The sequence below is a fragment of the Python bivittatus genome, unplaced genomic scaffold (assembly GCF_059951505.1).
Source record: "Python bivittatus isolate LINGU-HERP-01145 unplaced genomic scaffold, Pbiv_v1 ctg000210_np1212, whole genome shotgun sequence".
Lineage (NCBI taxonomy): Eukaryota > Metazoa > Chordata > Lepidosauria > Squamata > Pythonidae > Python > Python bivittatus.
Genome location: NW_028277053.1, coordinates 3,715,220 through 3,738,213, shown reverse-complemented (window position 1 = coordinate 3,738,213; position 22,994 = coordinate 3,715,220). Strand labels below are relative to the sequence as shown.

Here is a 22,994-nt window from a genome sequence, read left to right as displayed (position 1 = left end):
TTTATAATGAAAAGGTATGTATAACAGATGTATTGTCAAAGGCTTTCACGGCCGGCATACGATGGCTGGTGTGGGTCTTCCGGGCTGTGTGGCCGTAGTCTTGAAGTTTTGTTTCCTAACGTTTCGCCAGCACCTGTGACCGGCATCTTCAGAGTGCAGGAGCACAGACAGGAGCACAGGGGCACAGAGAGAACTGCTCCTGTCTGTGCTCCTGCACTCTGAAGATGCCGGTCACAGGTGCTGGCAAAACGTTAGGAAACAAAACTTCAAGACCACGGCCACACAGCCCGGAAGACCCACACCAGCCATCATATGTATAACAGACTTTATTTTACATTAATATGCTGTCCTTTATGGCAGGGTTCCTCAACCTTGGCCACTTTAAGATGGGTAGACTTCAACTCCCAGAATTCCCCAGCCAGCCTTGCTGAATTCTGGGAGCTGAAGTCGTAAAGTGGCCAAGGTTGAGGAACCCTGGTTTATGGAATTCAACAACATACATGGCGGGGTGGGGGGCAGTCCTCAGTGACAGAATCAGAGAAAGAAGTTATAAGCTCTTTTCTGAATTAGGACTTTGCATGACCACATGCAGCAACCTTTCTTGAGTAGATCCCTATCTTGTCTTGACCAGTCCGAACTGTTCTCAAGGTCAACAAAGGCTCTCTATAAATGACTTTTCTGAAATATTTAAAAACAATATCTAAAAAGATACACATGGCCAGAGTTGCAACCTTCATCAACCAAATTCTTCAACCAACAATAAGGTAAGTTGCTTTGATGGCATCATAACTGTTGGGATGATGTATTTCAATTTTCCTTTCTCAAGAGAATGGATAAAGATGTCTGTATTCCAACTCTGTGACAGGCTTCCGAACTGATTTCTAAATTGCGAAGTTCCACAAATTTGTAGAACTCCATCAGTCTGAATTCTGAACTGAATAATTTGGCAGGAAGGCCACCTTCTCCTGGAGCATTTGTTAGGAAGAAAGATCTTTCAAAGATACTGGATTAGGAGTCAGTTGATTTCAGGTTATTTCAAAAACCAACACATTTTTTAACAGGGTTACAAAAACAAGTACTGAGATTTCTGGAACTCAGGTATGCCCACAGATTATTTCATTTTTACTGCCAGTTGATCATCATCTCTTAACCTATTCCTACTTTCCTACAGGTGCTCCATGGCTTCCCCAGTCTTGACTGAACATACTATGGATAAAAACAATTCTGATGGTTTCCCCCACTTTGTGTCCTCCAGAGAACTATGACCTCTTACAGCCCACACCAACATGAACAAAATATTTGTTCGCTGGAAATTACACACATCGTAGTCAAGCACTCCTGGACGGCACAGGATTGGAGAAGTCTGCTATAGGTGCTACGTCACATTTAGAGAAAAGCAATAGGTGATCCCCAAGATTCTGCCCTACGCGAAAATGCACTGTTGCCTTAAACATGTCCTCAGGCAAAGCATTTCAAGACACGCAGTAAGCACCACAACGAAATTCTTTCTGGGTCAATAAAAAATCAAAGTTGCATATATTTAGATGAAGTCCACCTGAGAGCACTCTGAAAGAGTGATAAAATGCTTCTCCTCTTTGTTGCCGCAGGTTTCAGTATCATCCAGTGAATCTGCAAGACGAAAGACAAGGGTAACAAAAGGGGGGAACTACTTAAAACAAAGCGTTTCAACAGCTTTGGATGGAAGACTTATCTATGAGGGCTCTTTCGTGGTTACAGGGAAATTGTACTGACACAATTGGAATTTCTACTGGGAAACACACACCCCCCTCAGATTTGGACAGTCTCCCAGCTAAGAAACCAATTTAAACCATGCAAAACAAGAAAACCAGAATTCACTCATGTTGGAAACTGACTTCCCCAAACATAAAAAGAAGATAGGACAGAAGGCCAACCAGAGGTTCCAGTTATTTTAACCAAGAGGAAAACAAACCAAAACATTCTTCTCATACACAGAAAATGCAATTATATTTAGATCTGTGGGTACTGCTTGTTAGAGAGGAACACACAAAACATATGGAAAGGTCTTTTCCCCATAGATAAGAAGCCAGGGAATAAACAGCAGCCCACAAAAGATTTCCTACGTGCCACACACCATCAACCTATCTGCTAATAAATAAGGTTCTTAGAAAGGAAGTTTCAGAACAGACAATTACAACACCAGCTGTAAAAAATGAAATGTAAAAGCTAATGCCATTCTGTATGTCAAGCTGTAAAAGTTCCTCACCCCCACTGGTTGGAAGCATGTGTTCAGCTGGAGGGGTGGCACTAAACTGCCATATCGTTTTCACCTTTTTGGGTCCTTGTCCACTGCTGATTTCCACTCTCCATATTTGGGGATGAGCGCTGAAAGAAGTAGTTATAAGAATTGACCGTATTAAAGGGATGCGTGTATCTGGAAAGCTCCGTGGCATAGCCTAAAAGCCTCCTGCGGGTAGCCAGATCTCAAGATAATCTCTGGATATTGTAGCGACCGAAGGAAAGCTGGGAGACCTGCACCCCAACCAGAGAGAATGATGTCTATAGCATTCTCTGGAATTATCGTTGGGAATTCAAAGACTCTCTAGCTTAGCATGAGTTCACTTGCCTGAAAAGACAGAAGTGTGAGAGAATTCATTTTGTGGGGCAAAAACGGATGCACCATAATCAGAATGGTGCTAGATCAGAGCTCCTACATCTGGGCTGCAAAACAACCAATCCAACCATGGCTTCCATCAGTTCTGTAGCCCAGATGTGGCAGCCATGCTAGACAATATTCAACAAGAATGATCTTGTCCTGTCCTGACGATGAGGGCTGGGAATGAGGAACACTGTTCTTCAGTGGTTCTCCTCCTTCCTGAGTGGCTGGTTCCAGTCAGCTGTGGTGGGTGGGGAGAGGGCAAGCCCTCAGCCACCCCATTATGCAGTTTAGTCCTCTCCCCATTATTATTTAACATCCACATGAAACCACTGGGACAGGTCATCACTAGGATGGAATAAGGCATCATCAATATGTTAATAACCAATATGTGAGCCGCCCAGAGTCACCCTCTGGAGGAGATGGGCAGCATATAAATTTAATAAATAATAAAATCAAATAAAAAACCAAATCAAATCAAATCTCCAAAGTAGGCTGGGCAGAAGACACATGGAGACCTCACTTGCTACCTGGAGACTGTCAGAGTCTGAATAGGGGGAAAGACTGAATCCTACCAACACAGAGTAGCTTGGATCTGGATGCCAACTGGAGTCCAGAGACAGTTCATCTTTGACTCTGAAGGGGGGAGTGCCTTGGTAGAAGGGACTGGCCCACCACTTGAATCCTACCCGAACAGCACATGGAAGCTATAGCCACGAGGGCATTTGAACAATTTGATCTTGTGCACCAGCTGTGGCCTTTCCTTGATCAGGTGACTTTATTCAGTCTCGTCACAGCTGAATTACTGGACTATGTTCCAAATGGGACTGCCCTGGGAGACCATCTGAACACTTCAGCTAGTACAACAGTGCACAGGTAATCATGGGTGCATCCATCTGCCCACTATAACGGGAGCTGCACTGGCAGCCTGTTAGCTTCTGAGTGCAATTCAAGGTGCTGGTTGTTGCCTTTAAAGCCCTACATGACACTGCAAATGACATCTTTCCTCAAAGCCAGAGCTTCAAGTACATTAGGCCACATTTGCCTAATGAGGAAGGTTCCATGCCATTTATCATGTTCTTGTGCCAATTCACGGATGACCTTTAAATCCCTGGGGACTTAACTTACTTTTGATAAAATTCCTTCACCAAACTTGTCCTGACTGGTAGCTGAAATGCATGCTTTTCATTCAGGGGATTTTCTTTATAGTAGTTGATACAGGACCTACAAAAAGATAAATACATTTAAAGCACCAATTCTTAGAAGAAATATCAGAGAATCTATATAGACTACAATGTAAATCAAAGCCAGTGGCATTTCAGATTTCTGTTCATTATATACAATATTTATTTATCAAATTTATATGGCCACCCCTCTCACGAGAAGTGACAGAAATAAATAAAATAAAACAATATTGTGTATAATATTTATATTTAAAATTATAAATAATATTTTAGGTAGGTATATACAGTAATACCTTGGTCCACGAATGCTTCTGTTCATGAACAATTTGGTTCACAAACAGCAGCGTTTGCAAAATTTTGCTTCCGTTCGCAAACTCCACATCAGGTGACGAACACGACCCGTGGCCATCTTCCCTGCTCTGACACGGAGTCGTGGGTTCCCCTAGGTGAGATCGCGGTCGCAGACAGACACTTGCTGTGAAGCTTTTTGGTGTCGCCTCAAGCAAGGTTAGCGTTCTCTCTCTTCATACTGTACTGTACTGTTCTTTGTTTCATATTTTTGTGGTTAAAAAAAAATACATATGGTTCAGAACGGATTAACCTTATTTACATTGAACCTTATAGGGAAATTTGATTCGGTTCGCGACCAGAATCGTGGAACGAATTAAGTTCGTGAACCGAGGTACCACTGTATTATGAAGAATGTGCAAAAATAGCACAGAAGTGAACACAGTGGAGACTCATGGTCCTCAGCCTCCAGGAAGGAGAAGACACCTGAACTGAAGTGAATAAAAAGAAGCAAAAGACACTAACTATATCCAAGCTGAGAACTCCTTACTCCAATGAATCCTATATGAGCCCAAGAGTAAGCAGATCAAAACCAGTGGGCAGAGCTAGGTCAAAAACTAAAGCTGATTTCATTTTACATATTTATATGAAACCAAATAAATATATACGATCACTTTCCAGTCACAATGAATACAGTTTGTTCTATCAGATTCAATTTTCACTTTGGTAAGAAAGAGGGATGCGCAAGACTTGAAATGTTTGTTCTGACAATTCCAGAAATCTTTTAAGCTTGAAAGTCCTCATTTTCAGGGGCCGTTTTGAGCTTTAAACACTTGAAGAAAATGGATCTCACATTCAGACTTTCAGTTTCAAAATATATTCCCCACCCAATACTTCTTGGAGATGGTCTTTAAGTAGCACATCAGGGAGAACTCTCTCTTCAAAAAAAGCTGTGCTGCGACTCTAGGGGATATAATAGGAAGACTAAAGTTTCTTCCCTGGCCCTTGATTTCTTTAATAAAAAGAAAGGAATTGAAAATCAAGGTAAGAATTAAATGCCACTCCTAAAGGCTCAAAATAATTCAGTAACTATCAATTCATGTATCTTCCCCATACTGCTGTAAATATTCTTTTAGCCCTCCTTCTCTCAATGCAGAAAGAGGTGCAGAAGCTGCACACGTCTTGCACAACTATGCGAAGCAAAACCACCCCAAACATCACATTTATTCAAGGGAAACCTCTTATTCCTGCCCCTTAAGAGGAATTGGCTGGCAAGCAATTACTGTGTCAAAAAGATGAGGTTCTCATGTTCCAGTTTAAGAAGATCTACGCAGTTGTCCACAATTTCCAACATATGGTGTAGTTTCTGAATACGATGAACCTGTTCCTGCAGATCTACTGAAGTAGACATGAAATAGTCCTTTGAAAGAGATTACAGAGAACAAGCGTCAGGAGCTATTGACAGCATCCTGAATCATAAACAGATGCTCACCTTCCTAAGTACTGATTAAATAACAATATGTAGACACAGTCTCAGCTGCAGAAAACCAGGAAGAATCTCCCCAAAGCCCTCCACACGAAAGACATTTGTTGCTATTCAACTCTCAGGTATAATATTATTTGGGAAGTGGGGAATATGACTTACCAAATGAGTGCGTATTGCAAACTCTTTGCCTGAAACACAAGCGTAATTCGTATCACAATTTCATACAAGACAAATGTAAAAAGCTGCAAGGACAGCCTTGATTTATTTATTAAAACATTAGAAGACCGGAAGCTAGATAGAATGACATTTGCCTCCATGTTTGCTCTACTGAGGCCATCTGAAAAACTGAAATAAAAACTGGAACTAGCAGACAGTTCCAGAGTTTTGCCTTCCATGGTTCAGAGGTTGGCAGGGGAAAATGACTGTGGGGCAGGGATCCAGCAATGTCAGACACTTGTTCAGAAAACGTCACTACTTGTTAGTTTGTAAATTAAATCAATACAGTCCGACATCTGATAAGCAATTTGCTCACCAAAGCTGTTAGTTGACGAGATGCTAGTATCTGTTTTTTACATGGAAAAGATAAATCGTTTGGACACAACTACCCAAAGTCAAGATGGATGGGCCACAACATACCCACAAAATAGCTGATATAATCTCTCTTCATTTTATCCACGCCTATTTCTAGAAGCATTTGAATGGGAGAATCTCCATCGAGAGAAACTGTCTCCATCTTTCCGTGATAAGATTGCTTTATCAATTTGCTCAGTAAGCTGTTACTTTCTTGATGAATCTGCAGAGATAGCATGTAATTTACTTATATCCTCCTGCTCTATAAATACAGCATGTACCCTGAAATGTCTCAAAATAACCATTTTAAATAAACCTAACTCCAAAGGCTACACAAATTACACATTTTAACCGTGCCTCCAGCTCCCACCATTCAACCAAAATATATTTACCAACAATCATTCCCAGGACTAGCAAACTCCCATGTTCAAGCTCTTTTCAATTTGGAAGAGAATCAGAAAGGGAGAGCAGCCTATTCAAGAGACTCCCTAGTGCACAGGACACAGGTTAAATTAGGATACAACATCTGAAATGTACAGAGTGAATCATGGGAGGGGGGAATGTGGAAGATGCAGAGAGGGGAAGGAGCGAATTATCCAGTCAAGTCTCAGAAAGCAGATCTCCTGAAAGAGGACAGGAGAGATTATTGTCTGGGGAAATGCAAGACTTGAGTTTAAAAAGACCTCTACAGGTGGGGCTTTAATCACATGGTTCTGGCTGCCTTCTTGACTTTTTGAGCCCCTCCCTGTGAACTCCTCTGCTGTACAAGTGAGCAGGAAGAAAAAGGAAAACAAACGAAGTACCTTCTTCTCTTCCTAGTACCACACCCGACATCATTTCTAGCAATAAAGGCATAAGTAACATGCTCTTGCCCAAGTAAGATTATTTCACTGGATTGATACATCTTGCCAAGCCACATTTTGTTTAACTATGGTTCAGGGAATAAACCTGGAGTTTCATAACAGGAATGAACCTAGAGTTGTGTGAAAAAGAAAGGACACCCTCTTTGAGCTCTATGGTTTTACGTATCAGGACATAATAAAGATCATCTGGTCCTTAGCAGTTCTCAAAAGTAGGTAAATACAACCTCAGATGAACAACAACACATGACCTATTTCACCATGTCATCATTTATTTTACAAAAAGAAAGCCAAAATGGAGAAGCCATGTGTGAAAAACTAGGTACACCCTTACTGCTTCCATAGGTATGAAGAGGCTAAGTAGCAGCCAGGTGCTGCTAATCAAATGTCCTTGATCAATTGATCATCAGCAAATGTGACTACCTCTATAATAGCCGAAGTTTTAGGAGTTTGCTGGTCTTGAGTACTGAGATGTGTGTTAATGTAGTGCCAAAGAGTAAAGACATCAGCAATGATCTTAGAGAAGCAATTGTTGCTGCCCATCAATCTGGGAAGGGTTATAAGGCCATTTCCAAAGAATTTAAAGTCCATCATTCTATAGTGAGGAAGATTATTCACAAGTGGAAAACATTCAAGACAGTTGCCAATCTTCCCAGGAGTGGATGCCCCAGCAAATTCACCCCAAGGTCAGACCGTGCAATGCTCAGAGAAATTGCAAAAAATCCAAGAGTTACATCTCAGACTCTACAGGCCTCAGTTAGCATGTTAAATGTTAAAGTTCATGACAGTACAATTAGAAAAAGACTGAACTAGTATGGTTTGTTTGGAAGGGTTGCCAGGAGAAAGCCTCTTCCCTCTAAAAAGAACATGGCAGCACAGCTTAGGTTTGCAAAGTTGCATCTGAACAAATCACAAGACTTCTGGAACACTGTCCTTTGGACAGATGAGACCAAAGTGGAGATGTTTGGCCATAATGCACAGTGCCACGTTTGGCGAAAACCAAACACAGTATATCAGCACAAACATCTCATACCAACCATCTAGCACGGTGGTGGACGGGTGATGATTTGGGCTTGTTTTGCAGCCACAGGACCTGGGCACCTTGAGTCGACCATGAATCGTCTGTATACCGAAGTATTCTAGGGCCAAATGTGAGGCCATCTGTCTGACAGCTAAAGCTTGGCCGACATTGGGTCATGCAACAGGACAATGATCCCAAGCACACCAGCAAACCTACAACAGAATGGCTGAAAAAGAAAAGAATCAAGGTGTTGCAATGGCCCAAAGTCCAGACCTCAACCCGATTGAAATGCTGTGGCGGGACCTCCAGAGAGCTATGCATAAACAAGTGCCCTCAAACCTCAATGAACTGAAGCAATGTTGTAAAGAAGAGTGGGCCAAAATTCCTCCACAACGATATGAGAGACTGATAAAGTCATTCAGAAAATGATTACTTCAAGTTCTTGCTGCTAAAGGTGGTTCTACAAGCTATTGAATCATAAGGTGTACTTAGTTTTTCACACATGGCTTCTCCATTTTGGCTTTCTTTTTGTAAAATAAATGATGACATGAAACAGGTCATGTGTTGTTATTCATCTGAGGTTGTATTTACCTACTTTTGAGAACTGCTAAGGACCAGATGATTTTTATTATGTCCTGATATGTAAAACCATAGAGCTCAAAGAGGGTGTCCTTTCTTTTTCACACCACTGTAAGCCAGAATTAAAGAAACCACATCCTACTGTTATGCCATACCAGGCTGCTACTCTGGCAACAGAAGTCTAAGTCTGTTAAGTGCTCAATCTAATATTAGTGAGAAAGAAGACTTGAGGATGGATGTCTCATTTACTTCTCTCTTCTACTCCTGAAACCTTTTTCCTACACTTGTTCAGAAAGGAGAAAAAGCAGCACTGTTTGCTTTTAGCAGCTAGAAACCTCTATCAGGCAATCCCAATCAGGGAGTCCCTAATTTATACCACATTTCTTTTTTTTTAAAAGTAAACATCCATAAGACATGCTGTTCAGTTCAGTGTTGACGGAGTTCAATTACTGTGGCAGTACTTTGTGGTTAAGACTCAGTAAATTTAGATAAGCGACTCAGCAGTACATGTTTAGTTTTTGGAAATAATTTAACTTCTATTACACAGGAAGGTGCAAAGTGAATTCCACTTATTATTACGTGTTTGTTGCTTAATAATATTAAGAGCATGAAGACTTTTATCCCAGCATCATCCCTTTGTGGTGGGCTGGACTGAAAGAGTGATAAACTTCTATGGTGGAGAATGGGGTCCTTCACCCCAGCCCAGCACCTTAGCAACTACATCATCCAGAGCCATTGCCCTTTAGAGGGCCCTGATCCCCCATGAGGAAGAACCTCATGGTTCCTGCTTCCTCCTCCACAAATCCTCCTCCAAATTGCTAGCAGGGAGGAATCAGCAGCCTGTCCAGCTGATCTGCCAAGGGAAGAAGGTACACCACTTCATCTCAGTGGAAGAGGAATCAGCCATTAAAACCACTCTGTTTATCTGCTAAAACATGTAAATGTAAAATGGTAAACAGTCCATGAATACACTTTATGTGCTGCCAGATTTTCTCCACCTAACACCCGCCCCCCTTGCATGATTCTATTCTTGAGCAACTGGATTTTAAATCTATTCTCCCTAAAACTGTCACAACTTAATGTTCTTTTGTTGTGTGGTGTGTGTGGATATGAAGATGGAGGCTAGGGGTGCCCCAATCACCCTCGTTCTCTGTCTTCCTCAAAGCAATGTGGAAAAGCCCTGCTGGCAGGCCGGCCAGTAGGCCTAGGAAGGGCTTCCAGAATCACCAGGGCATCTCTGACACAGAGGGGGGAACTGCCATCAGTCAATTTATTGTTTTGACCACCGGTCGTAACAAGTAAGATAAAACCTGCACAAAAGTGGCCAAACGTTAATAAAATACATTAAAATGTACAAAAGTCGGTAAAAACATTAAAACAGTTACGGCAAGTAAAGTATTAGAAAACATTGGAATTTTTGATAAAATATTCTCTGTTTAGCAGCAGCCCATGCAAAGCTTGCTAATTTCCACAGCAATGTCTCCTTATCTAAATTCGTTAGATATTCAATTTTATATGAATCAGGTCAAAATGATTTTCTTATCAGGAGGGGCTTCAGAAATTTTCCATGTGCTAAAGCAGAATAGAATAAATAATGGGTAAAATCTTCTGTGATTTCCTTGGAGCAAGGGCAGCAGCACATATTATATGGGATATAGAGAAATCAGCCCTCTCTAGTTGCTGATGCCATTTGCTGGAACCGTAGTCTTGTAAGTGCCTCAGAGAGATGGCACTGTAACACACCTCAGATAAAGTTTGCATTTGATTTTGGTTTTATTAAGTGCATACCAAGGGGCAATATTATGTTGCGACAATTTAAACAAATTTCTTTGGGCAAAAACATTCTGCACCCTGTTTTTGAATAACAGATTATTGTTTGCATTATTTGAATTCAAAAAGGATTCCGGAGAAAAACCAAAGGTATGCACGTGATTAGATAAAAATGTAAACCAACTGGTGCAAGAAGGAGTGGAGAAATTCATTTGCTCCAGGAGGCACCGTTTGACAAGTCAGGGATCAAGTAGTGAGAGTCTAGCCCAATAATTAAATGGCCTTACAATTATTCTAGCTTTAATTGGGCATGTACTAGTTTCTGCATAGAGAAAGGGGATAGGATAGGATACATCTAAAATAGTTCTGAGGAGTTCGTTTTGAAAGAATTCCATATCATAAGGGGTAGAAATTCCCCATAATTCTACTGCATACGAAAGTCAGCTACTAACTAGATTTTTACAAGAGTTAGGATTGGAGGAATTTGCCGACTACCACTTATACACCAGAACTTTATTATTCCTACCAAAGCTTTCTCAGTTTTTATTTTTGGGCCTGATACTGAGAGCGCCAACTGCCTGAAGCATTAAAAAGGATGCCCAAGTATCTGTAAGAGAGAACTTGCTCTATATGGTGTTCTCCAATTCTCCATTTGTGTCTTTTCCTTTTCTCCCCAAATACCACCACCTTTGATTTTTCCACATTCACAGTTCGACAATTTAAGGAGCAATAGCTATCCAAAGCTCTTAACCATCTGCAAAAGCCTATCTGAGAATAGGACACATCTGCATAAAGTAATATGGACAAGTTCCTATTTCCTGCTTTACTGGAAAAAATTTTTCTCCACTCTGGGCTGGAACAATATCATTAAAAAATAGATTAAATAGTAAAGGTGCAATAACACAACCTTGTTTCACCCCTTTAAAAGTCTTGATATTATCTTCAGGTGCCCTGCTGGAGTGAACCTAACTTGAATTTGAATATTTGTATATAAAGCCATGATCAAAATTAATAGCCTTCTATCCAAATTCAACTGATCTAGCTTAATCCATAGTTTGTTTCTATCAATAGAATCAAAAGCTGCACAAAAATCCACAAAGGCAACATACAGTTTCCTGTGGGTGCGTTTTACATACTTATTTATCAGATGATCCAATATAAAACCATGATCAATTGTTGAATATTCTGCTCTAAATCCTGCCTGTTCCTCTGCAAGGACACTGTTATCAATGACCCAGTCCTCTAATTTATTAGCTAGATGTTTTACATAAATTTTAGCTGTGGTGTTAACGAGACTAATTGTTCCATAGTTCTCTGGGTGGCTACAATCATCTTTTTTGTATATTGGGATCATGATGCTTGTATTCCAACTAGAGGGGGGAACTACCTGTCCCACATGGTAATTTGCAATTTCCCAATGTGATAGAAGGACAAAGTATTAAATGCACAAGACCTTCTTATACTAACTGCATTCAGTTAGGTTTTGACCTGGTTCTGCCTATTTCTTTGTCCTAATCTTGCCCCTGTTAGGGAGTGCAGCCCTTAGGACATCACATCAACTCCTGGCCTGAAAAAGCTGTGCACCCTGGAGTACAGGATTGCTGTGTCTGGATTCCAGCTTCATTACTCCTACTTACCCATGTCTGCAATTCTCCATGCTGAAGGGCTCTCATTACCAATGAAAAACACTTCACCAGTTCCTCATATGAAGCAACGTCTTTGGGGGGAAAAGGTCAAGTGTTAAATAAAGCAAGAGCCTAACGCAACGTACATCAAGTGAATTTATGAAAATCCTTCACCAGCTTCCCTTACAGGCTGAACATCTCAAAATATATGGGAGGTAGAACCTAGAAATATACGTACTTCTCCATATATCACACCACAGCAGTTCAAGGAAATCAAGGTCTCCACGCTGACTAAAAAGCGTTTTCATTGAACCAATGACTGCAGCAGTGTTATCCTGGAGATTGAACAAAAGGAAGAACAGTATTTCAAAGTGAAACTGGATTTACTATCACTTTAGTTATTTAAATATGACAGCTCAAAGAAACTTCACAACCACATCTTTACATTAAGAAGAAAACCAGAAATAGAATTTTAAGATTCAAAATAACAAATTAACAATGTACATAAAGAAAAACTATCAACGTGGCAAGAAATATAATGTTCCTTCACCATCAACCCTCCCAGAAAGGGTGATAGAGACTCCTGATATAACTAGCTCCCATTTCTAGCTCCCTCCCAACATCCTTTTTAAGCTCAGATCTTCAGGAATCCAGGGGCTGATGGGACTTTGCTTAAGAGAGGGATTTGGGAATTCTACATCAGCAGGAGCACCACTGAGCATTCCTCTTGAGCGTTCAGGATTTTTTCAGTCATCAGGAGAGCTGTTCCAGTGGATTCTCAATCCTTAAAGGGAGCCAGTTTAGTGTAGTGGCCTAGAAACCAGGAGACGGTGAGTTCTAGTCCCGTCTTAGGCGTGAAGCCGGCTGGGTGACTTTGCGCTAGTCCCTTTCTCTCAGCCCAGCCCACCTCACAGGGTGGTTGTTGTGGGGAAAATAAGAGGTGGGAGTATTAGGTATGTTTGCTGCCTTAAGTTAGTTTATTTATTTATGTATTTATATTTCAAATTTAGATACTGCCCACCTCATAAAAAAGTGACTCTGGGCAGTTCACAATAAAAAAGCAATAAATATTAATTAAAATACAATATAAACAATATAAAATACAATAAAAATAGAATAAAACCAAACACACACACATGCATATATAAAGGGTGGGATAAATCATCATCATCACCATCCCCCAAGGTTTGGACAGCCCCAATCCTTCTGTCCTTCGGCAAGGTCCCAACAACTTGGCTCTTCCACCGAGCACTGGGCCAGACTGTGGAATGAGCCCGAGTAGAATTTAAGTCCCTTAGTTAGTGTTAGTTGGTTTCAGTTGCTTCTGTTATTCTTATTTGTTATTCCACTATGCTGCTGTTTTTTATCATCCAAAGATGTATTACACTACGTTACTTTATGTTGCATTTTTAGGCTCCTTGTTTTCATGTTTCTTCAAACTGTAAGTCACCCAGAGTCACACTAGTGAATTGGGTGCCCATACAAATCAAATCAAATCAAATCAAATCAAATCAAAACAAATCAATCAATAAAAAGGTGGTTACGGGAGCTGAAATCCAACACATTTGAAGGGAACCAAGTAGAGGAAGGCTCAAGAAAACGTCTCTCACAACCAACCTACATTTTCTTGTCCAGATACGAAAAAGCAAGTCAAGACTGCAAAGTGCTATGAGAGTCTGGCCAGTCACATGTAAAGGGAAGAGTTCCACAGCTGTGCAGGAGACTACAGTAACGAGGGGTGCTCCTGCTAGTTATTCAAGATAATGCAAAGCTCATTTCTCTGGAGTCTGCATTTCGAGTATGGAGTTACAGGAGGAAAAGGAAAAGCCACAGACAACTAAGTGGGAGACACCAAAACAAACCACAGCGACACCATCACTCACGCTCGATTAAAAACTGCAATACAAAGGGAAGGAATTTATAGCCTCCACAAGCAGTCTCTGACCATGCTCTGGTCCTAGAAACTCTCTCTGGAGATGTTCAGACACAACACTGAATCATATTTATAAATGCTTCCCCACCACCTCTAATGTGTTTGCAGGGAAAGGGGCTGAGGCCTCTTCAGGCAGCACCAAGGTAGGCTTCAAGTTAGATCCAAACACAGCCGTTGTTTGATGGGCTTGTCTCAGGATATGGGCTTGAGATTGCCATCTAAGTCCCCCACTCCAATTCCTCCTACATAAGCCTGAGTAAACAGTGGGATTTACACCTTAGCAAAATGCACAGGATAATTCTACCCTGTGCAACATTAAAGGCAGGTTAACAAATAATTAAAAACAGAAAACTCTACATGCCTAGAGATCATGTTTTTTAAATAAAATAACAAGCTGAAGTGAGCATGCTGAATAGGAGTTATTCCATATCCCAAACACTAGCAGATTCTTTGGAGATATATCCTCACAACGCCTTCAGACCTGCATTAGTAGAGTGCCATTTTAACCTTCAGCCAAAATTAATCTATTTTTGTAAACCCCTCTTTAGCTTTCTAAAAACAGAAAGATGAAAGAAGTGGGAGCAGGAGGTGGGGGGGGAGGGAGGCAACCTTAGTATTGTGACTGACAACCCCAGCTTTCAATCAGGGAATTGCTCTGTCAGGGCTTTTTGTCTTTCCAAGGTAAAGAGCTTCTAGAACTTAAACACAATGCAATATAAACTCCCTTTATACCCGGCTGGGAGTGGGTTCCAATGCAAAAGCGGGGCTTGACTCTGCCAGGGTATGCGTGACTTAGAGGTGAGTGTATGCAAGCAGAAGACAAGCTGCTGAGCCACTCAAGGTGGAGAGGAAACTGGTGGCCGCAACACTCTTTCCAGGTGGCCCTGGGAACAAACATCGTTGGTAGTGGTGGTGGGTATCAGCCCTCCAAGGTAGACCAAACTTGGAAACCAAAAACACGCAAGCTAATCTTACTTTTATTATAAGTTTATAGTAACAGAATCTTGCAAATCTGAATGCGCTTCCCTCCTCCCTCCCTTTTTCTTCCTGAGAACTAGAGAGGGGTCTGTCTGAGACGCTTTCTCCAATTACATTTCTGCCCTGGACTCAGATTTCTTTTATCGGTCGTCTTTGTTGCAGTTCTTCCTCCTGATCCTCAAGGTTATTCCTTCTTCCCATTACAAGTGAGACACCTGAAGGCAGCCTGCCTAAGAACACCCAGAAAAATTGGGGTAGAGATCTGTGTTGTAGGTCATATTACAAGCCACTAGAAAAAAGTAGCAAAGAAACTTAACAAGTTTAAGTGCCTAACAAAATAGACCCACCCCTTATATCCTCAAAGAAGCAGATACAGACAGTCCTCGTTTAGCGACCACAACTGGTACCAGCAACTTGGTCATTAAGCAAAGCAGTCACTAAGTGAAACTGTGACTGTGCTTATGATCTGTTTATGATTTGATTTACAGACCTCTTGACTTCATGTATAAATGACATTTAGGCAGCCAAATTATAATTATGATACAGATTTTACTTGATATTATTATATCTAAGATTTTTAATTAGACATGTTATGTGCATTTTTAGTTGTACTGGTCTATGACTGTAATAAACTGATTGATTGATTGATTTACAGACCTGAGGTGGTTGTAAATGCGAGGACTGGTCGCAAAGTTACTTTTTCATCACCATCGCAATTGTGAACAGTCACTGCACAAGGCAGTCACTAAACAACGACTACTTGTATTAAGCTCGGAAATAGGTTTCCCAAAAGATGTCTTTTGATTTTTCCATTCTAGTTGGGGGGAAAACTCATTCAAAGCTTCAGGAATGAAACAAACATGAGTCTTCAGTTTACCTGCATCCAAGTAAAATATGTCAATCTAAAGTTCTGATAGAATATTTTTCTGTTCACTATCTTACCAAATACCTCAGAATCATCTTCAGTCTTCAGTCCATCTACTTCATCCTTTAAATCTAAAGGAAAGAAAAGAGAAAGCTACATATTATGGCCATCAGCTTTAATGTAACAGAACATACAACTCTCATGCAACTCTGGCTGAAAGGGACATTTCCTGAACAGATCGATTAGTGGTGACATGGCATACTTACATCCATGTCACATGTTGGCTCATATGTGGTGTTTTCCATTTGGGATTAATGTGTTGGGTGAATCCAGCCACTGTAATTTACTCAACAAACTGTGATGGAATGGTTTGGTGAAGGCCGCGCTCGGGGAGATAAGCATTTCCTTAGCCCCCAGCAGGAGCGTGGGAAGGTGAAGAGGATGAGGCTGGCACCACCCTAAGGAATTTGCGGTGTTTGCTTGCTGGCTTGGGAAGTTTAGATTCAGTCTGGCGAGATTCTGTCTTGTGGGTGAAAGCTAATAAAAGCCACCGAACTAGACGTGTACTGTCTCGTTCGTCTCAGGTTCTTTGGGCTGAACCTGACACAAACCAAGTGTGCAATGTGTGCAATACAAACTCAGCCATTACACATATTTCAGCTAAGATCTCAAGGGAAGTATTTCCAAAACGCTTAGCGTTACCTTTCAAAAGTTTCTGTACTAGTTCAACAGCAGACTTTCTTCCCAGTGCCTTCGGCCACTCAGTTAGTCCATTCTTCAAGATTTCGGCCAAACTCTAACACCATCATCCAAAAACAAACATGTCTAAAGCCATGTCTTGATACGGTATAGTACAACACACATGCCATACATGGCTATCTAACACAAGCTGCTACTTCAGAAGTGAGACCTAAATGATTAAGGGGATTTGCTGTTCAGTAGAATACATTACACACACACATGTGCACAGACACACAGACACAAAATAACAAATGCTACTGAAACAATCAAGACTTTTAACAGCTAATACTTAAAAATATTCATTTAAATATTTAACAATACTATCTTAATTCCATTTCAAAGAGGACAGTTGATTAAAACCATGCAATCATCCTTGCTATTACACAGCTAAGCATTATTTTTTGAATGGGAAATGACATCGCAATACTCACAAGAAGGAATTGCAGTTCTCTGTTTGGCTCATATACAGAACTCAGGGGGCTTCCAGATGCCATTTGAAGTGTCTGAAATTTTCAAAAATAAAATGATTCATATATAATGGATCTTTACTAGGTTTACAAAGAATACATTATTTACTTATATTGATTATTTCTGGAATTGCCTGTTTTGAGATTAGAATGTCTGGTGTTAAGATGCTATGCACGCTTCCTCCTTTACGCCATTCACAATTAAATGGTTATTAAATTAGCAGCAACATTTCAGCATCTCTTATTATAATAGTATTGAAACTGTTGATTTCCTTACCAGCAGAGCAACAGATGAGAGTGGAGGTGTCTGCAGCAGCATTTTTACACCATCCCAAGCAAAATCTGCATATATATTTCTCTCCAATGGAATAAAGGAATCCTCCTGAGACAAGGGGTCCAGTGAAGCGGCTTCAAGAAATTCATAGCGGGCAAAGCCTGTTATTATCAACTAAAACACAAGACAGTTTACAGCTGTAGCCAGCTGTTCTGAATGACTGTAGTTATGAAAATATATCTTATAAATTACCCTAAAATCAGATTAAGACTACAATCATAAAAACTCCCTGTAAGTTCCACTGAAACCAAAGGCTTTTGAGTTCAGTATATAACAGCCCAGCACATATTAAACACAGAGTTATTACACTACAATATATAAATCAGTATATATTAAACTTAGAATGTTTTCAGCTCCGAGGCCTGTTTAATTTTTAAAAAATTCATTGTATGTTCAGTTGTGAATAAAAATCAAGATAAACCTACCTCTGAAGCATGATGTCTCATTCTGTGACTTTCTTTCAGTTCTTCCAAGCCTATAGAATTATTATTATTTGACAGGGAACCTAGGAAAACAAGCTGAATTAAATGAGGGTTACCTAATTATCAAAAATTGATAAAAATGAGATAAAAATTTTGCTCTTAAGCTTTGGTTTCATTTTTAAAAAATCCTCTAATATCAATCTATCGTCCTATTATTGCTATCAGCAGTTAAAAATGTAGCAGCAGAATACTGTATCAAAAACTGTAATTAGCAACTAGTAATATACCTCAATTAATCTATATGTTTGAAGTAGCAGAGAGAAAATGTATCCCCAAAATTAAAGAGAGGTTATTTCCAGAGATTACTCTAAATAACTAGTCCTGTTACATGCAGCTTTACCCCACATCTTCAAAAATTACACATTCAGTCTGAATCAATTCGCTAAAACAGGTTTCACTTAAGAAGAATTGCACAGCCTAAAGACTGGATTTTTAAAAAATTAATAGAGTTTTCCATTTCTTCCACACATAGCTGAAATCTGATGGAACCTCCCACCAAGGCTAAAACCTTACCATTGCAGGTAACCGTATGAAGCCTGATCCCCATAAGATTATTTCCATTTCTCAAAGGTTCAGCTCCAAGCCAAATAGTTTGTTTTGGATCAGAGGGATCGCATCGTACCCAAAGCGGAGGAAGCTTTGCTGCGTTGTTTATTTGTAAATGTTTCATGTTTGGATTTTGAGACATTGTATAGAAAGAAATCAGCTGCCTATCAATGGTGAAAAGACATTATTTCAGAGTAAAAGATTACTAATTAAGTAGTATTTGCTGTATTTTTTTACCTTAACTTTTTTGTCTTCCAAAACAGCTCACATCAATTAAAAAAGAAAGGTAGTGCTAATTTCCTTGGGTATGTGAATGTGTATTATGCGCGCACACGCACGCACACACACATGGAATGTTATAATTCTTTGAGGAATTATGGGTACAAAATTATACTCATTCAAATATTAAAAGTTGTTATCATTTTGTAGAAACTTACATTAAATTATAGCTGCTCTGTTAAGCAGTAAAATCACTGTTTGCTCTAGGAAGAGTGCAGATTCTGAAGGATAAAGATTAAAAGAAACACACACACGTGCACACCTTGCTCTTGAAAGGGTTACAGGAGATGCTGATAAATTCTCTTTCGGGAAAGCCTCAGAAACTGAAGGTTCACCATTCTGCCATTCTTCCAATCTGCTGGTTTCCTCATATGGTCTCTGCAAAAAGAAGCAGCTGTGCTAGAAAAATGATAAGTTCCAGAAAGGTGGAGCATACCGAAGTAACAGTAGTCCACTTACCATCTTCTCTACAACAAAAAAAACCCCACTTCGGTCCCAGAGTTTCTCTAAGGGATTTGTATTGCCTTCATCGATCAAATGGACTCGCAGATCAGTCTGGCAAAAGAAACAAGTTGTTTCCACAGTGTTTTTCTCAGTCCACTTTAAAAATAATTTGACATACAGAACAATAAATTTATACATTGAAAGTATTATAGCAATTGACATTAATGCTCATCCCTTCCTATGCAGGACCATCTCACTTCAGAGTAGCAGATATCAGAATTTCAGGCATGATTTTTCATTAATCCTCTATGGTCTGGGATCCCCTTAGTGATGACAGAGGATAAAGATTGTGTGTGAATAATTAAGGTGCTTTTCCACCAAATTGCATAAGGGTCTTAATGTTGATACATGCATACCTTTGCAATCATGCTTTACAGCAAACTGCAAGACTTACCAATAGTCCTTTTCCTAGCAAAATAAAATTTATTTAAGGAAAGCAATAGTAAAGCTATATCAAAATAACACAAACCAAACTATAGAGAAAAGGGAAAACAAATCTATACTTTCTTTACATGGAATTTATTCAAATTAATTGCACCAACAGTCCAAATCTGCAATTTGAATAACTATCAAGCTGATTTATCATTTTTATTATTTAGTATATTTATATCCTATATTTCTTCCTGGAGTAATACATACAAACATACATAGCACTCTCTCTCCAAATTTATTCTTACAACAAGCAGGAACATTTCTCGGATTTAAAAAATAAAAATAAATCAAACTTCATTCACCAAATTCGGCATTATACGTTTTCCTTCTTCTAAAATCTACATCTAATGTTAAACTATCTTAAACCTTAGCATTTCTAAACTTCTCTACCTTTAACTATACATCATTTTCTGTAAACCAATAAGATGTTTGAAACACTTATATAAACATACCTCAAAAGCAAAAGGTCCTGTGCTGTTATTCTGCTTTCCTTCATCATATACTCTGAAATATAAATAGTGATTTACTCATTTTTCTGAATGCTGGAAACAGATGTCAAGAGCAAAATGACACTAATCCTGATAGAACTTTCAGAATGTAAACATTGCTAAAATGCTGTTTAGCATGAGACGTACCTATGTACAAATGCTAATGTTAGTCTTAAAGTCAATCTACCATGAAGCAATCTAGAACAAAATAAGAAAATTTAATCCATCTCCTTTCTGCTTATTATGATCACAGGGGAAAACACCAGATAACCAGACCATTCTCTTGCCTAAATACCAATTTATTTGGTAACAATATGCAAAATGGCAACTATACGCGTACAGAACAGGAAAAGAGCTACCCCTGACAGAGCTCTCAGTTTATACAGGTAGTCCTCACTTAGTGAACACAATTGGGACCGGCAAATTGGTCGTTAAGAGAAGTGGTTGCTAAGTGAAACTGCAATTGTGTTTATGATCAACTTTGCTTTACAGACCTGCGAAGGTCATAAATACGAGGATCGTAAAGTTACTTTTTCAACACCCTCCTAACTGTGGTTGCTAAACAAGGAAGTCATTAAATGAGGACTCCTTGTATCTACACAGGCTGTAGCCAATATTCACACTGTATCTTGTAAACTATCATAAACATCTTGTAAACAGATAGACAGATGTTAGATTTGGCTAGTTTTTGCTGTATCGCACAGCTTTCCACATGTCTGCAACTTCTGAAATGTACATTGGATGAGACCACCTGAATCTGATCCTTTACTGGGCTTCCTAAAGCTGAAAACCTAGGTCTGATCCATATCTTTATTAGAAGGTGCTGGAAGAATGCATTCCTGCTGAAGATTTTAATGATAAAATAGTCGCCAGGAATCAAGGTCAATTCAAAAGTTGCCTGTACCTTTACGTTCTGGCAGCTCATTCTGTTGAAAGTATAGAAAGAGGTTTTGTGTTTTGGGGGTGCCTTCAAGTCAGTGTTGATTCCTGGTGACTGCCTAGACTAGTCCCTGCAGTTTTCTTGGCAAGGTTTTTGGAAGTGGTTTGCTTCTGCCTTCTTCCTAGAGCTGAGAGAGAATAACTGGCCTAAGATCACCAGCTGGCTTTGCCACTTACTTTTTCTGAGGCGTTTATACAACTTCCCAGTCTAGCCTACTGCCCTAGGATTTCTTGGTGGTGTCCCATCCTACTACTAGCCAAGAGTAATCCGACTTACCATTTTTTTTAAGATCAATCAAGATCTACTAAGTTTTCATTCATTCAAACTTTTTAGGATGTGTATTTAGCCTGTGTGTGCATTTTCTTTAATTGGTTACACTGTATAAATCTTTCTTTAGACAGTTTTGCCAAGGCGTACACTAAATTTTTCAGAGTTGTATTTGAACTTAATGGACTGTGATGGGAGGGGGCATTCCCCAAAATGGGTATACCTAGAAGCAAAAAACTAAGAGATGGAAAATTAACTGGATTTGATTCAATCATAATCAAATGCAATTAATTACACAATTAATTACAGAGTTTAATATAGTTACTCTCAAGGTATTAATTATTTATTTGTTGTTATTATTTATTTATTCATTGTGAATACAGCTGGTGTAAAATAACCCCCCAAACAAGATGAATAGCTTCCATTAAAATCCAACCGAACATCTTCACAGGTGACCAGAAATTCACACTCAACCTCCCACCCTTTTCAAATGGGTACTGAATATCACTCTTTTCTGACGCATTAAAAATATGGTTCGGCAGCACTTTTCAGAGAGCCTCTGCACCCACATAAGGCTCTGTGTTTGCAGGTGGTCCTCCCCATTGCACTGTACACCTGAAAAATCCGCATAGAGATATTTTCGATCAATCAATCGGATGGCGTTTGCATATTAGTTTTACTGAGAGCCAGAGAGAAGACCATCAGGGCCTTTATAATCTGAAAGCCAACGTGAATTCCATCTCACTCCAGTATTTTCATGCCTGGCTTTGACAGGACAGAGCAGGGTTCAAATCTTCACTCAGAGTTAAGCCACCGACAGCAATCCCCACCCAGGAATGGGATGGGCTCTAAAAACTGCGAAATACGTAAATAAATAATAATCTGGGTAATTTCAGGTTACTTGGTGGGGGGCTTTTTGTTTATTTGTATTTATTTGTTATTATTATTTATTTATTCATTCATTGTGAATACACCTGGTGTAAAATAACCCCCCAAACAAGATGAATAGCTTCAATTTGGGCGGTTGAAAAATGTAATAAATAAATAAATAAATTAATTAAAATTGAAGCCCCAGCAGAAACTTAAGTGCAGTTACCTTTGAAAGAAATGGCAGACTTCAGGAGCAAGAGAATAAAAATAAACTAAACAAGGATTATAATAATCACCCTATTATTACTAGGCTATTAAGGCTCACTCCTGATGTTTTATTTTTCCCTGTATTTTTATAAGCCATCTCTTATGCTGGACCTCCCTAAACCTCAACTCTACCGATCAGCCTACCTCGCAGGGCTGTTGTGAGGATAAATCTGAAAGCTAAGACCCTATTTTTTTTTTTAACCGTTCCAAGTTCAACGGAGGAGGATGACGGGTCCACTTACTGCAGGAGGAAGCTATGGAAGCGGAGGATCTCTTCCTGCCGCCGCCGAGAAGCCATCGGATCCACGCCGCCTCAGGGATGGCTAGCTAGCCCAGCGTCGCACGCATGCGCAGTCGCTTCCCCTCGCTCGGACTGCGCGCCAGAACTACTTTCCATCCCCTCCGAGGAATCCCTCCGCCAAAGAGAGACGCTTGCCGCCGAATCTTCGCCCAAGAACATAATCCCGACGTCTCATGAGGCGACTTCAAGCGGAGAATGCGGGTGGAAAAGGTTTTTTTTCCCTACGTTTTCGCCAGACGAGGACATTAGGACGGAAGGGGAAGACGACGCGGGCGAGCTGCC

The 22,994-nt window shown here is 39.9% G+C and overlaps 1 protein-coding gene across 3 annotated transcripts; it reads right to left on the bottom strand.

Moving 5' to 3' along the window:
• Window positions 1-231: 231 nt before the first annotated feature.
• ZWILCH (zwilch kinetochore protein) lies at window positions 232-22,994 on the bottom strand. 3 transcript variants are annotated; one of them, XR_015795872.1, is made up of 19 exons: window positions 22,654-22,992; window positions 20,032-20,083; window positions 19,103-19,198; window positions 18,906-19,021; window positions 18,332-18,528; window positions 17,762-17,841; window positions 17,280-17,450; window positions 16,967-17,038; window positions 16,497-16,590; window positions 15,879-15,925; window positions 12,257-12,353; window positions 12,031-12,110; window positions 6,230-6,386; window positions 5,753-5,781; window positions 5,391-5,527; window positions 3,764-3,859; window positions 2,246-2,364; window positions 494-1,629; window positions 236-371 (listed from the first exon to the last, which is right to left on the bottom strand). XR_015795872.1 is itself a non-coding variant. In XM_088139210.1 (18 exons), exons 1-18 carry the CDS (start codon window positions 22,707-22,709, stop codon window positions 1,525-1,527), a joined length of 1,737 nt encoding a protein of 578 aa, XP_087995336.1. In that variant the 5' UTR covers window positions 22,710-22,994; the 3' UTR covers window positions 232-1,524. The 3 variants fall into 3 exon arrangements, 2 of the variants coding, with proteins under 2 accessions (XP_087995336.1, XP_007420777.2); XM_088139210.1 differs by having other exon boundaries at window positions 232-1,629; window positions 2,310-2,364; window positions 22,654-22,994; XM_007420715.4 differs by having other exon boundaries at window positions 233-1,629.

Coding starts and splice junctions, on each gene's coding strand:
- ZWILCH (XM_007420715.4), bottom strand. CDS start 22,709: ATGGCTTCTCGGCGGCGGCAGGAAGAGATCCTCCGCTTCCATAGCTTC. Junction 12,111..12,256: donor GTGGTGTGATATATGGAGAA/GTACGTATATTT, acceptor TTCCCCCCAAAG/ACGTTGCTTCATATGAGGAA. Junction 5,528..5,752: donor TTGCAATACGCACTCATTTG/GTAAGTCATATT, acceptor TCTCTTTCAAAG/GACTATTTCATGTCTACTTC.